Source organism: Colletotrichum destructivum, chromosome 6 (genome assembly GCF_034447905.1).
Source record: "Colletotrichum destructivum chromosome 6, complete sequence".
NCBI classification, from domain to species: Eukaryota; Fungi; Ascomycota; class Sordariomycetes; order Glomerellales; family Glomerellaceae; genus Colletotrichum; species Colletotrichum destructivum.
Genome location: NC_085901.1, coordinates 1,482,340 through 1,495,971, shown reverse-complemented (window position 1 = coordinate 1,495,971; position 13,632 = coordinate 1,482,340). Strand labels below are relative to the sequence as shown.

Sequence of the window (13,632 nt, the reverse complement as noted above, 5' to 3'; positions counted from 1 at the left end):
TCTATGGGGGAGATGCTTGTAAGACTCTCATCGTCCGATCGGCAAAGCATCCTGCGGTTAATAATAGTGTTTCCTCCATTTGGTGTCACTCTTCGTTCCAAGCTGTGTTCACACGGCCCGTTCCACTGCCTCTGCCTCCTCTAGAGCGCCACAGCCGGCATGCTCGATAAATCACCTTGTCTCGGTTTATAACTGCTATGTGAGTTGAATTTGGTGAATGGTTTTTGTTTATGTTTTGTTTTGTTTGGTGTCATGTCATGTGTCTCTTCATATGTCTCTCTCTGCATGCCTCGCCCTGAAACCTACCGAATCGGATTACGAGACACGCCCGTCCGTCCGTTGGAACATCAGAAACGATGAGGGGTAATCCCGAGCAAAGATGCGCTGGAAAGCCCGGGAACATTTGCAAGGAGATGAGGATTGGCGTCCAAAAAATTTTGACTCAAACATTAATGCGTGTACATCAAAAAAAGAAGGGTATCTAGCGATTGCGGGTACTCCCCATTAGCCGTTTATATACAGGAAGTCGTTTCTTCACAAACTCTCTTGTGTCTCCCACCCCAAGGTCTCCCCGGTGCATATCTCACCCCAATCACTCGCTACTGTTGACAACCCTCAGGGCGCGGCGGGGACCCATGACGACCGAGAAGAAGCTCGGCTCCTGGCCCTCGAGCAGCTGCTCCGTGCTGGACACGCTCTCGTTATCCGTGTTGGCGTGCCTGCTCGAGCTCGTCCTTGGGTCGTTCGCTGTCCCGCTCGGGCCGCTCCTGAACGTCCTCGCGTCCTCGCTCTTCCTCGGAGGTCCGCCTACGCTGCTGCTGCCGCCGCCGCCGCCGGACCCGGAGCCGCCCGGGGTCGGATCGTCCGTCATCCACTTCGGCTCGACCCCCGTGCCGACCCACGAGAATGACTCGTCGCTGACGGTACTGCCGTCGCGTTTGTGCCCGCGGCCGCCCTTGCCCGCGGCCCGGCCAGGGAAGAATCCGGCCGCCTCCTCGAAGTGCATTGGGCTGGCGCCAGAGTAGCGGTTCACCTGCGAAAGGTGCTGCTTGTAGGCGGCAACCTGGCGGCGGTACAGCCAGGCGCAGAAGCCCAGGTACAGCGCCAGCGCGCCGAGGATGCCGGCGATGACGCCCGCCGCGATGAGGCCTGGATTCGTGCCTCGGTCATCCCCTCCGCTCTTGTCGGGGTTCGAGGTGCTCGTCGGGCCGAAAGACGTGATTGTGGCGGTCGAGCCGCCCTGCGTGATGGTGAAGACCGGAGACCTGCCGGTAGCAAACGGACCGCCGGTGGCGGGGCCGGCGGCCGGGGTCGACGCGGTGGCTCCGCCGTCGGAGCTGCCGCCGATGACGCTCTGCACCTTGTCGGGGACTTTGTAGCCATACGAGCCGGCGAGGACCGAGTTTTCGGGGCTCAGGTCCGCCGGGTGGTCGCCGGCCTCGAAAGAGCTCGTCCACCGGAGATTGCTCGCGTCGAACACGTATACGCCGGGCGACTCGCAATTGGCATCTGGGCCGATGTACCCGCCGGCGACGATGATCTGGCCGTCGCGCATGGTACACGTGTGTCCTGCCCGGGGCGCGGGGACCCCGTCGCCCGCGTCCACCTTGATCCAGGTGAAGGCGGGTATGGAGAGGATGTACATGTCGTTGTACTGCGTTTGGTTTCCCTGCAAGGTGGCATTAGCTTCCGGTTTTTTTTTGTTTTTTTTTTTCAAAGTGGACCTTGTGATCCCGTCACACCGAGACAGACGTACAAAGGGCTGGAGGGTCTGGCCACCGAAAAAGTAGATCTGGAAGCTTGACGCGTCCGGGGCGCTGGCGATGGCGGCGCAAGGGTTGACGCGCACAGATGGCCGGTCGCCCGTCGTGCGCTGATGGTACCACTCGGACGTGGCAATATCAAAGACGTCTAGCGTCCCGAGGTCGTCGACGAAGGTCCTGTCCGACCCGCCGGCCATGCCGATCAAGACGCCTCGAATTCCCCAGCCGGGCACGAAGACCAGCACGCCGTCGGCCCTCTCCGGGAACGCGTCCGTCTCCTGCAGGCCGCCCTCGGTGATGTTGCGGAAGACGCCGCCGTCGGCGGCCCCGGCGCCGCGGAGGGTGTCGACGCCGGTGTTGGAGAAGCCCGGGTGGGTGAACTCCAGCAGGCTCTTGAGGTAGACCCTAGGCGTGTGGATCGACCAGCCTTCGGTCGTGAGCCAGTCGAGGTGGCCGCCGAAATACCAGCTCAAGCCGAGCTCGGGTACTGACAGGCCAGCGCCCTCTGCTGAGCGCTGGACAGGCGTGTTGGCTGCGGTCGAGTAGTTGCCGGCCGAGGTGCGGGGATCTTTGAACTCTATCCAGGAGTCGCCCTTGACGGAGTATCGCCAGATGGACATGGGAGGGACGGTGGCGTAAACGCCCTCCGCGCCGTCATTGTCGGCAAACTGGCCGCCGTAAAGATAGAGGTTATCGTAGTCCTGCCAGAGGAAGCCGTTGGCTACCGCGGGGGGTCCGTCGGGTCTCTTCATGCCCTTCAGGGCAGGCGACTTCGTGTCCCACGACTGCGTCAGGTCAAGGGTGAGGAAGTCGTTGTCTGTGTGAAATCCTCATCAGCATGTCTCGTTCTCGTCAAGCACCTTTGTTTCGGGGTCCTGGCAGGACACTCTTACTCCACGTATTGACCGTCTGCGACTTATCCGTCTTGGATTGGCCGCCGTACATGTACAGGGTTCCGTTGAGCAAGGCCGCTGTCCATCGTCAGCTGGGGTCAGGTCATTTTTTTTTTATATACTTTTCTGGGGCGGAAAGATGATCTGATCAACCGACCTTGCTGAGCCCATCTCAGACAGACGTCCGTCGACGCCGTCTGCCTCGGACGTATCACGCCCGCGTCCGCGCCGCTCCCAACTTTCTGACGACCATTGTTATAACTAAAGGCCGGGAGGATGACAGCGATGAGCAACACAATCATGCCGAGCCGGTGTAGGCTCGAGACGGTGGGAGGTGGCGCACTTGAAGCCGTCCTGATCCTCGGCCGCCGGTAGCCCTGCGAGAGTTTGTTGTACCACGAGTGTTTAGCGACCTGGTTGGAATTCGTGCGACGGTGCTCCATTTGTAGATCGCGTTGTTCCGGCTCTGAATGTCTGTCCTCCCCGCCATCATCGTTGTCGTGGTCGTCGTCGTCGCCATCATCGTTCAAAGTATCTTTGCGCTTCGGAGCCAACCCTGATACGTCTCCGAGTCCCTTCTCGCTCAGCATCGACTCGTTTCGCTCACGAGCGTGTTGGAAAGACTCTGTTATGGGCGAGGCGCAGTCGTCACTGAGGTCGTCGTCCAGTCCCAGCTCCCTGAATACCGATTTCCTGTCTTTCTTGATGTTGCTGACCATTGAGAATGGCGGTGGCCTGAGACCGGATCCCTCTCTCAGACGGTCGGATGTGTTTTGCGAGTTGAACCTGGGCCGAGCAGACGAGTCGCTGTGTGGTCGATGGTCGAGAGGTGGGCGGGAGAGATTAACAAAGGACATCGCGAAGATGGGGTGCGTGGGAATGGCGGAAGCCAGCCGGGGGTAGATACGAGACTAGTGATGATGAGGCCCCCGAGGTGCGGACAACGGTTGGCCGGTTCCGGGCACACGATGATGATGATAATGTCGCCACCTGCAATTGGGTGGTAGGGATTGTCACATCACCCGCAATCACAAGCAGCGGGGTGGCAGAGGCGTGAGGTCACTTCTCACAGCAAGGGGGATGGGATCGGAGGGCAGCGGCGACAGATATGAGAGACCGGGGCCGCCAGTGAGATGGTGAATGAATGGGCTGTTAGCTATTTGAAAGCGTTCTATTGTTGAGAGTAGGAGAAGATGATAGTGGAATTAATAACAACACTGAAAACATTGATGGGGCAAAAGGCTCGATAAAACCCCCATTATGGTTCTGGGTTTTAGATTCTTGGCCGAGGCGACTTTTGCCTGTCATTGACCCGAATCCAAGCATATCGAAAATGCTGGCTTGGGGGTGTTAGTATCATCCAGGAATGCTTCGATGAAACCAAAAGCAGCACCCCTCCCCCTTCTCAACGACGACACGGTACACCATCTCCCAGACTGAAAAGGACATGTGGGCGGAGACGGCGTGCGGTCGTGGACGAACTAGAAGCCTCAACAGGAACGCCACACTATCATCCGCCCCCCTCCCCTTTAGCCATTCAAGGCTTCCGTACTTCTTGACGGCCGTGGCACCGGCTCAAGGGGAAGGGGGGGAGGGGGGACCAGTACAAATACAGAGCTAAAAACCTGGAAGAGCCTAGGCGAGCGCCGGTCGTTGCCGGATTCATCCAGGAACCGAGGCGGCACGCCGCGGCCATTGGGTGGAGTCTGCCGGCCATGACTTCACCCGTCATCATCGGTTGGGCCATGTTTGCGACCCGGCCGCTCTGTGGATGCGACGCTGGTCGAGGGAGGTCTACTGAGCCCACGCACACTAAAGAGGTTGCATCGAGATTCCGGGGATGGGGCCAGTGAAACGCAGGGGGAACCGAACCCTGAAGAGCAAAGCTCCGTTTCTCCTGGCCCAGGCCTTCTGGTCGCGTGGTAGTGACAGTTCGGTGTGAGATGGGGCCCCGGAGCTGGTTCAAAAGCGGTGTCCAGCGCCGAGCCTGACGTCACCGCCGGTGAAGATCTTGACCGTTCTAAATGTGCCAACGAGAACCCTTCAACTGTCGTCAGCTCACTTTCAGTCTCTGCCAACTGGCAGATTGTATTCCAATGGGAGGAGAAGGCCACACTCGAATCCAGTCCGTTGGCAACTTGAAGAGGTCGGGCGGGCCGGAAGCAGCCTGAGACATACGCAGGAGAGTCATGGTTCATAAACACGAACGGCTTTGTCTTGGTCAACAGCCCCATCTAGATGCTATTCTTAGCAGCCGAGGGGTACCTAGTCACTGGTCTTTCTCTTCTATGGATGTATCTTGTTCCAAAATACGGTTATGTGTAATTCTTAGCGCTTTATTCAGCCAACTGAGATTGCCTCTGAATTGGACGGATGCAGAAGTAATGTGTTCTCGATGATGGATGGACCTTTTATTCTTCGGACAAGTGTGCACACTGCATCTCAGCCAGCAGCTGAAAAGCCCACTAACGGCGCCAGACTCACATGCCTCAGCGGTACCCTTTGATAGTTGCATGCGGCCCTGCGACGAAGATGAAGCCTTTCCAGCAGCAAAAGTAATTGCACGCCAAGAGAGTCGAACCATCGTCTGCGGGAGGCTGGCACAGCAGCTTCCGCACCTCAAAGGTGCCTGTTTGTAAGCCATCAGGCACAGTCTGCCGTCGCCAATCGTCGTCAGTGCGATCCGGCCCGCTAGTAGCTGGGTGCCCGGTGTGAAGGTGTTGAAGACCACGGTCCTGAAGACTAGGAGCCCCCACTCCGCCGCCCGGCCGAATAGGATCTACCTGGCGTCCTCTTGAGTGGACCTCTGAGTATCTCGGGCTTTTTGGGATCAGGAACTAGGGGGTGTATGTCGCGAGGCGTCAAGAAAGAGGACGAGTACCACTCGCGAGACGATCCTAGCAACCGCCAGAAACCGGAGCAGGGAGAGCATGCCGTTTCTCACGATTTCTGCAATCATGAGTACCGCTACCAGCTTTCCCGGCAAAGATTTGTATTTAATCCAAGACGAGAGTCAGTTAGATCATCGCGTTAGACTTGCATCACCATCTTCCAAAGGTCTTGCTTGGTGATTCTCTCTTTGTCGAGGTCGTCGCACATGACCGGCCGATTCGCTTTATTGTAGACGTGCTCGAAATTGCCATCTATCTCTTTATGTGTCTTGCGATACTACTTCACTGCAACCTTGGACTGCTGGTCATTTGTATCGGTGCTGCCAGAGAGTTAGCTGCACTTTGAGGTACGATAGCTTCAAGACCGAGACCAGAAGCGGGTAGCGATATGCAAATGAGTGTTTGATCCCGTGAGACTGTGTGTTATGTAGCATCGTGGCCCTATGCATAACTTGCAATGTAGTATGCGTCAATCAGGCCACGAGCTCCAGGTCTAGTACTTGTTATCAAAAAGACATAAAACTTCAGCACTATGCTTTCGGCAGATAGATCAGGGCTTCATTTTAGAAGACGGTCTCTAGAATTGTAACCTCATTTGAAAGTTCCTCAAAGAATTTGGTCACTTGAGGGTTCGTATGGCGTTTGTTTTCACTCTCTGCCCTAGTTGTAAGTCAAAGCACCCACTTTTCGCCCACCCCCCTATTTCGCCCACCTATAAACGAGGCTATCCCTATCACAACTACTAAGTTTAATTAACTATTGACTTTATCTAGATGCTACTACAATACAGCTTTTAGCTTTACTAGGTAAATTAGCCTTGCTGGATTTATCTGTAATATCCTCTTTTTCGCTAGCTTTGATCTAAGCCTTCTGGATGTCTTTAATGTTAGCGAACTTAGTGTTTAAGTTGATCTAGACTATCCTTCTTTTCCTTGCTGCAGTATTAGTAACTTAGGCTTGCAGAAGCTTTAGCTTGTGCTAAGCAGTAGCTAGGCTGTAGGCTTGCTTGCTAAAGCCTTTTTTTACCTTTATAAAAAGGAGGCGTTAAGTACTAGCATTATTATTTAGCTCTATAAATAGCTTTAGTTAGCTAGCTAGATCCTTTATCTTCTTAGGCGTTAACTATGCTACTGCAGACAACGCAGATGCCTATCCTTTAGCTTCCTTACCCTTAGACTGCCTTTTGCTAACTTAATCTAATAATGCTAATAGCTTTAGTGTTATTAGGAGCAGGAGGGAGCTGTAACGGGCTGGGCCCGTATGAGGCCTTGCTGGATATCGCGGCCACGGGCGACCCCGGGTCAGGCCCACCACGGAATCCACGATGCCGACAATCCGATGGCCAGTGCGGCATGGGCCGCATGGCCCTGATCAGGCCGCTGCGAGGCGGAGATTTGTTGTTCTTCCCTTCTAATCCTCATCTGAGGATACTCGTAGTAGTCGCCATAGCCTGTTGCAAATACACACGCCTTGGACCGTTACATTATCCTCAGATCCCAAACACCAGGATCCTCTATACTAGACGGTCGGTTCGTCTAGTGAGGACGGCCAGAGTCTGCGCGATTAAGGACGTCGGAGCCTTTCTCTAGAAGTAGCGGTCTGGCGGAGGCTGGAGGACAGAGCCTCGTAGCTTAGTTGAAAAAGGGACCGTCAACCAAAATAGCTACAGAACCCGTGGACCCGATCAGAGTAGGACTGATCAGGAGTACCCCGTCCAGTCTCAACAGAACCACGTTGTGGTTGCGGGACAAAGGATAGACCGGAAGAGCCCCAGAGAACACAGTGTGTTGCGGGAGCTATCGACATGGAGGGCAATATGAATGCCGAACCATCTGAGAATCCACAGCAGCTGGTGCAGCTGATCAGTCAGCTGGCTGCCCAGCTACAGGAGATGCGAACCACCCAAGCGGCCGAACGAGAGGCCCACGGAGAGCAGATTCGACTGCTGCAGCAAGCCCTAGCCGCACCTAGGCACCCGACAACGACCCCAAACGAGACCCCTACAACGACTGCAACCTCCACCCCCCCTGATCAGGCTCAACCGATAACCGCGCTCCGAAGAAAACACCAGATACCCGACCCTCCGAAGTTCGATGGTACCCGTAAAAACTTCCGACGTTGGTTCTTGGAGATGAAAGGAAAGATCCGCCTAGATAGGAGAGCCTTTGACTGTGACGCTGATATATTTGGATATATATACGCCAGGCTGGATGGTACAGCTCAAGCAATGGCGTCAGCGTACTACGCTCAGGGTGGAGCAAACGGAGAAGAGTCGCCCGACCAGTTCATGAGCTACCTGGAAAGTTGCTATGGAGACCCAAACGCCAAGGCCAGGGCACTCAGCCGACTACGAACGCTCCGCCAGAAAGAGTACGAGAGCTTTGCTGTTTTCCTCCCTAAGTTCGAGAAGGAACTGGCCGAGAGCGGAGGAGGCGAATGGGTTGACGTTGTAAGAATCAACTACCTTGAAGGAGCCTTGAATGCGACCCTACGCAGCCACCTGATCAGCGTGGCTGATATCCCGGAATCTTACCCCGAGTACACCAGGCTCTTAATGAAGATCGGATCTCGCCTAGACAACCAGTCCTCTCAGGAACGCCAAGAGAGGCAGCGACGAAGGCTGTCTACCCCTGGTCAGGCAAAGCCTAAGTCCCCTACAAGACCACCTCACGACAAGATGGACTGGGAGCCTACCAAGGTCAGTAAGACCAAGGCCCCTGACCAGGGAGGGAAGAAGAGGGACGTAAGGACCAAAGACTTCCTGTGCTATAGGTGCAGGAGGCCAGGGCACCTCGCTCGGCACTGTGAGGACGTAGAAGAGAAACCTCCGAAGGCAAAGACTAAGAAGTCGAAAGTCAAGAAGTCCAAGACTAAGCTTGTTGCCGAGAGTAGCTCGGAGGAATCGAGCGAGACGGAGTCTGACCAGACCTCAGAAGACTCGGGAAAAGAGTAACTCCTGGCGAAAAGCGCCGCCAGGAGGTAGAAGCAAGAAAGGAGTGGCGGAGTGTTAGGAAGAACATGGATAGTGAGCCCTTTTATGTTAACATCGGAATCAATAACACCCATTACACCTACGCCTTGGTGGATAACGGGTGCCTCACTTACGCCACAATCAGCGACACCTACGCTACGAAACTCCGCTTGCCGCGTATCAGCATACCACCGAGAGCCCTCGAACAGGTCAACGTCACAGTGCCTGGGGCTATAGACACCGTCACGTACGCCAGCATCGACATCGACGGGTACAAGAGACGACGATTGTTCTTTTACGTCATCCCTGATCAGGAGGACGACGTGATCCTTGGACAATCCTGGATGAAAGACGATGATGTGGTCGTCCGCCCAGCAACCAACTCCCTGCATATTGGAGTAGCAAACCACACGGTACAAGGAAGGAAACCCGGGCAGGAGGATCACCGGTTTCCTCTACAGAAGCAGGCGGCATCAGTGTTCATGGCCCTGATCAGGCGCGAGAGACGGGAAAACCCGGCGGAAGGTACCGGTATGAGAATTTTTGCCGCAAGTATCGCGGATATCGAGAAAGCCTTGGCCCCTAAGAAGAAGACGGACCCAAGAGACAAGCTCCCTAAACACTATCACCAGTTCCTTCCGGTCTTTGACCGTAATCAGGCCGAGAAGCTTCCGCCGCACAGGAAGGGGATAGACCACGAGATCCCCCTGGAAAAAGACAACAACGGCCGAGAGCATCAAGCCCCCTGGGGACCACTATACGGTATGTCCAGGGAGGAACTGATAGTGCTGCGGAAGACCCTTACCGACCTGCTGGACAAAGGGTTCATTAGAGCTAGCAGCTCCTCGGCCTCCGCCCCCGTACTTTTCGTGAAGAAGCCTGGCGGAGGCCTGAGATTCTGTGTTGACTACCGAGGTCTGAACGCAATCACGAAGAAGGATCGATACCCTCTCCCCCTGATCAGCGAGACGCTGAGGGCGGTATCACAAGCCAAGTGGTTAACAAAGCTAGACGTTATTGCAGCCTTCCATAAGATCAGGATAAAGGCAGGGGAGGAATGGAAGACTGCATTCCGCACCCGGTACGGCCTGTACGAATGGATGGTCACACCCTTCGGGTTAACTGGGGCCCCGGCGACCTTTCAGCGATACATCAATCACACGTTGAGGGACTACCTTGATGAGTTCTGTTCTGCCTATATCGACGACATTCTGATCTACTCGAGCGGATCGCTCGCAGATCACCGAAGCAAGGTTAAGAAGGTCCTGATCAGATTGCAGGAGGCAGGGTTACAGATCGATATCGACAAATGCGACTTCGAGGCAAAAAGCGTGAAATACCTCGGATTCATTGTCGAGGTAGGAAGGGGTCTAAGAGTCGACCCTGAGAAAGTCAAGGCTATACAGCTATGGGAAACGCCCCGATCAGTAAGGGGAGTCCGATCCTTTGTGGGGTTTGCCAACTATTACCGACAGTTCATACCCCAATTCTCAGCCGTCGCCCGACCCCTCACTGCCCTGACGAAGAAGGACACCCCGTTCGTATGGTCTGAAGAGTGCCAGGACGCCTTTGAGGACCTAAAGGCCCGTCTGATCAGTGCGCCGGTACTAGCGCACTGGGATCCAGAACGAAAAACCGTACTAGAGACGGATTCCTCCGGATATGTGATCGGAGGTACACTCTCTCAGTACGATGAAGAGGGTCTACTACGTCCAGTAGCGTTCTTCTCGAAGAAGAATCTCCCCGCGGAATGCAACTACCCTATTCACGACAAGGAGTTGCTTGCCATAATACGGTGCTTAGAGCACTGGGACGCAGAGCTCAGAAGCGTCCGAGAATTCACCATCGTCACAGACCACCTCAACCTTAAGTACTTTACTACAAAGCGACAACTGACCGAACGTCAAGTTAGATGGGCAGAGACACTGTCTAAGTACAACTTCACTATCCAGTATAGGCCCGGGAAGCTAGCCGTTACCCCTGACGCACTGTCGAGAAGGGAGCAGGATATGCCCCTAGGGGAAGAGGACGACAGGTTGAAAGGACGAGAGTTACAGCTGTTGAAAGAAGGACGGAAGAGCCTTCGCGTAAACCGCGCCGCAGTACTGAGCCTGGGGCCGAGGTGCCCTGATCAGACCAAGACGACCATCAGGGCCGGTTTTGTATCAAGCGGGGACGCTGATGGAGGAAGCGACGAGTCTCCTAAATGGACTGAGCCACCAGTGAACCCCTTCGAAGACGACCCTTTGAAGAGCCTGTGGGACGTTGGGTTAGAGAACAACAACCGGTACTACTTGATCAGGGACGCTGTACAGCAAGGAGCCAAACAGCTGCCCTCTACGTGGGGAATCCCTATCATGCTGTCGGAGTGCACAGTCGACGGAAAACGCCGGCTTTGCTGGAGGGACAGGATATGGGTCCCGCATTACGAGCCTTTGCGAACGCGGCTGATTCAGAGCATTCACGACTCCGTGTTATCAGGGCACCCGGGCAGAGATGTGCTTAAGTCCCTGATCAGTCGGACGTTCCACTGGCCAGGGCTGTCTCAGGACGTCCGGCAATTCACCCGCAACTGCGACGTTTGTGGACGAGGCAACGTCTGGAGAGAGAAGCGCAGAGGGCTTCTTAAACCGTTACCGATACCCGAGCGATTTTGGGCAGAGATATCGCTCGACTTTATTACCGACTTACCTACAACGAGGAAGAAGAACAAGAACCTCTTGGTTATTACGGACAGGCTGTCTAAGAACGTTATACTGGAGCCTATGTGGGAAATTTCGTCCGAAGCAACAGCGAACACTCTTGCTACTGCCTTGATCAGACACCACGGAACCCCCAGAGCAATAGTGACTGATCGAGGGACACAATTTGTCAGTCAGACGTGGAGGCGCCTGTGTCAGCTCCTCAGAATCAAACAGAGACTCTCTACAGCCTACCATCCGGAGACTGACGGAGCCACGGAGAGAGCTAACCAAGTAGTAGAGACCTACTTGCGGGCCTTCTGCTCGTATGCTCAGGATGATTGGGACGAATTGTCCCTAGTGGCAATGATGGCTATTAACAACCGACCGGCGACATCTACAGGGATGAGTCCGTTCTTTGCCACCCACGGATACGACATCGACCTGATCAGGGTGGACGAGCCATTGAGAACGGACGACAGCACCCCTATCGCGAAAGCTGAAGGATTTGTGCAGAGATTGAAGGACGCTACGGAATGGGCCCAAGCCGCCATGGCCACGGCTCAAGAGCGACAAGAACTGTACGCCAACGCGAGGCGACAGCCGTCCGATCAGTTCAAACCGGGCGACAAAGTCTGGCTCAGGTTAACGAATGTGAAATCAGACAGGCCCTCAAAGAAACTGGACTGGGTGAACGCCAAGTATACGGTTCAGGAGACAGTCGGAACACACGCGTGCAGGTTAGACACGCCGCCTGGGATACATAACGTCTTCCACGTGTCCCTCCTGCGGCATGCCGGAAACGACCCTTTTCCATCGCAGGAACAGGACGATATACAACCCGCCGCCCTTGTGTCTGGACCTGATCAGGAGTACGAGGTCCAGGAGATACTGGATAAGAAGAAGCACGGTAGGGGTTGGAAGGTCCTCGTGAAATGGACGGGTTGGGCGAAGCCGACGTGGGAACCACTCAGCCAGTTTCAGGACACAATAGCACTAGCTGAGTACGAAGAGAAACACGGCCCCCTTCGGAAGGGGAGGAGGGGGGTATTGTAACGGGCTGGGCCCGTATGAGGCCTTGCTGGATATCGCGGCCACGGGCGACCCCGGGTCAGGCCCACCACGGAATCCACGATGCCGACAATCCGATGGCCAGTGCGGCATGGGCCGCATGGCCCTGATCAGGCCGCTGCGAGGCGGAGATTTGTTGTTCTTCCCTTCTAATCCTCATCTGAGGATACTCGTAGTAGTCGCCATAGCCTGTTGCAAATACACACGCCTTGGACCGTTACAGGAGCTTATAAGGGGTTTTGCTATAGAGATAGGCTATAAGCTAGCCTATTTCTAGCTACTTTTAATGTTCTTTATTATTAGGCCTGCTAGATAAGCCTTTTAATAACAGCTAAGAAAGCTCCTTTTGCTTATAATAGTAGAGTTATTCTACTAATTAAGGTATTTAAGCTTCTTCCTATAAGCTGCCTTTATAAGGCTAAAGACTGCAACATTAAGTAGCTAAAGGATATAGGAGGTATATAGCAGTAGGAATAATAGATAGATGTTATTAATATAGTAGAGCTATATAAAATCTGTTGTTATATAACTCCTATAGCTATTAACAACTAGCAGTCTAGCCTCCTTCTTACCCTCCTTACCTTAGGAGGCAGTCTAAGGGATAAAGACCTTCTGCAGCTATTTAACTGCAGTATTATCTATAGTCTACCTATTCTCTATTACAGTAAACTACTATCCTTTATAAGGGCTAAAGTCTAAAGGAAACTACTGCTGCTAGACTATCTTACCTTTATATATAATAAAGGGATTTAGAGCACAGCCTAAGGTAGAGATACATTTAATAATAGATACCTATACCCTTAACCTAAGCTGTTTCTTGCAGACAGACTTTATTTTAAACATCCCTAGTACTAGCCTATTAGAGCCCTAGCCCTTAAGGATACTAGTCTTATTTATATTATATCTATTAGCTAGTTTAATGCTAGTAATCTTTAGTATAGCAAGTAGTTTAAACTAGTCCCTAATAACCTTAGTAGATACCCTATTAATACACCTAGAATTAATAGAGTAACTTCTCTAGACCTTAACTAAAGGATTCCTATTAAGAAAGGCTGTTACCTAGCCTTTTCCTATAGGCTCTGTGTCTCCTATAGCATAGAGGATTCTTGCTGCAAATAGCTTCACTTAAGCATAAGTTAGAGCAACGCTAAGGGTATGCTAAATGCAAATCTATTTAGCTAGCTTAGCCTCCTAACCTATAGAGAGTCTCTAAAGGTTAGAAAAGGCAAGTTGCCTTAGTTAGGAGCCCTTAAGGTAACTGCAAAGTGTTAAACGTAGTATACCCTATTTAATTAATGCTTTCTAGAGGGACTACCTATTAGCAACTGCTTCTAAGGCCTAATTAACCTTATATTTAGTATA

The 13,632-nt window shown here is 53.5% G+C and overlaps 1 protein-coding gene across 1 annotated transcript; it reads right to left on the bottom strand.

Moving 5' to 3' along the window:
* Positions 1 to 592: 592 nt before the first annotated feature.
* On the bottom strand, positions 593 to 3,520 carry CDEST_09633 (Putative galactose oxidase/kelch, beta-propeller, kelch-type beta propeller; the record flags this gene model as incomplete). The annotated part of the gene is made up of 4 exons (XM_062925792.1): positions 2,814 to 3,520; positions 2,657 to 2,734; positions 1,757 to 2,580; positions 593 to 1,669 (listed from the first exon to the last, which is right to left on the bottom strand). The coding sequence occupies exons 1-4, from the start codon at positions 3,511 to 3,513 to the stop codon at positions 593 to 595; spliced, it is 2,679 nt and encodes an 892-aa protein (XP_062781843.1). The 5' UTR covers positions 3,514 to 3,520.
* Between the last annotated feature and the right edge of the window lie 10,112 nt (positions 3,521 to 13,632).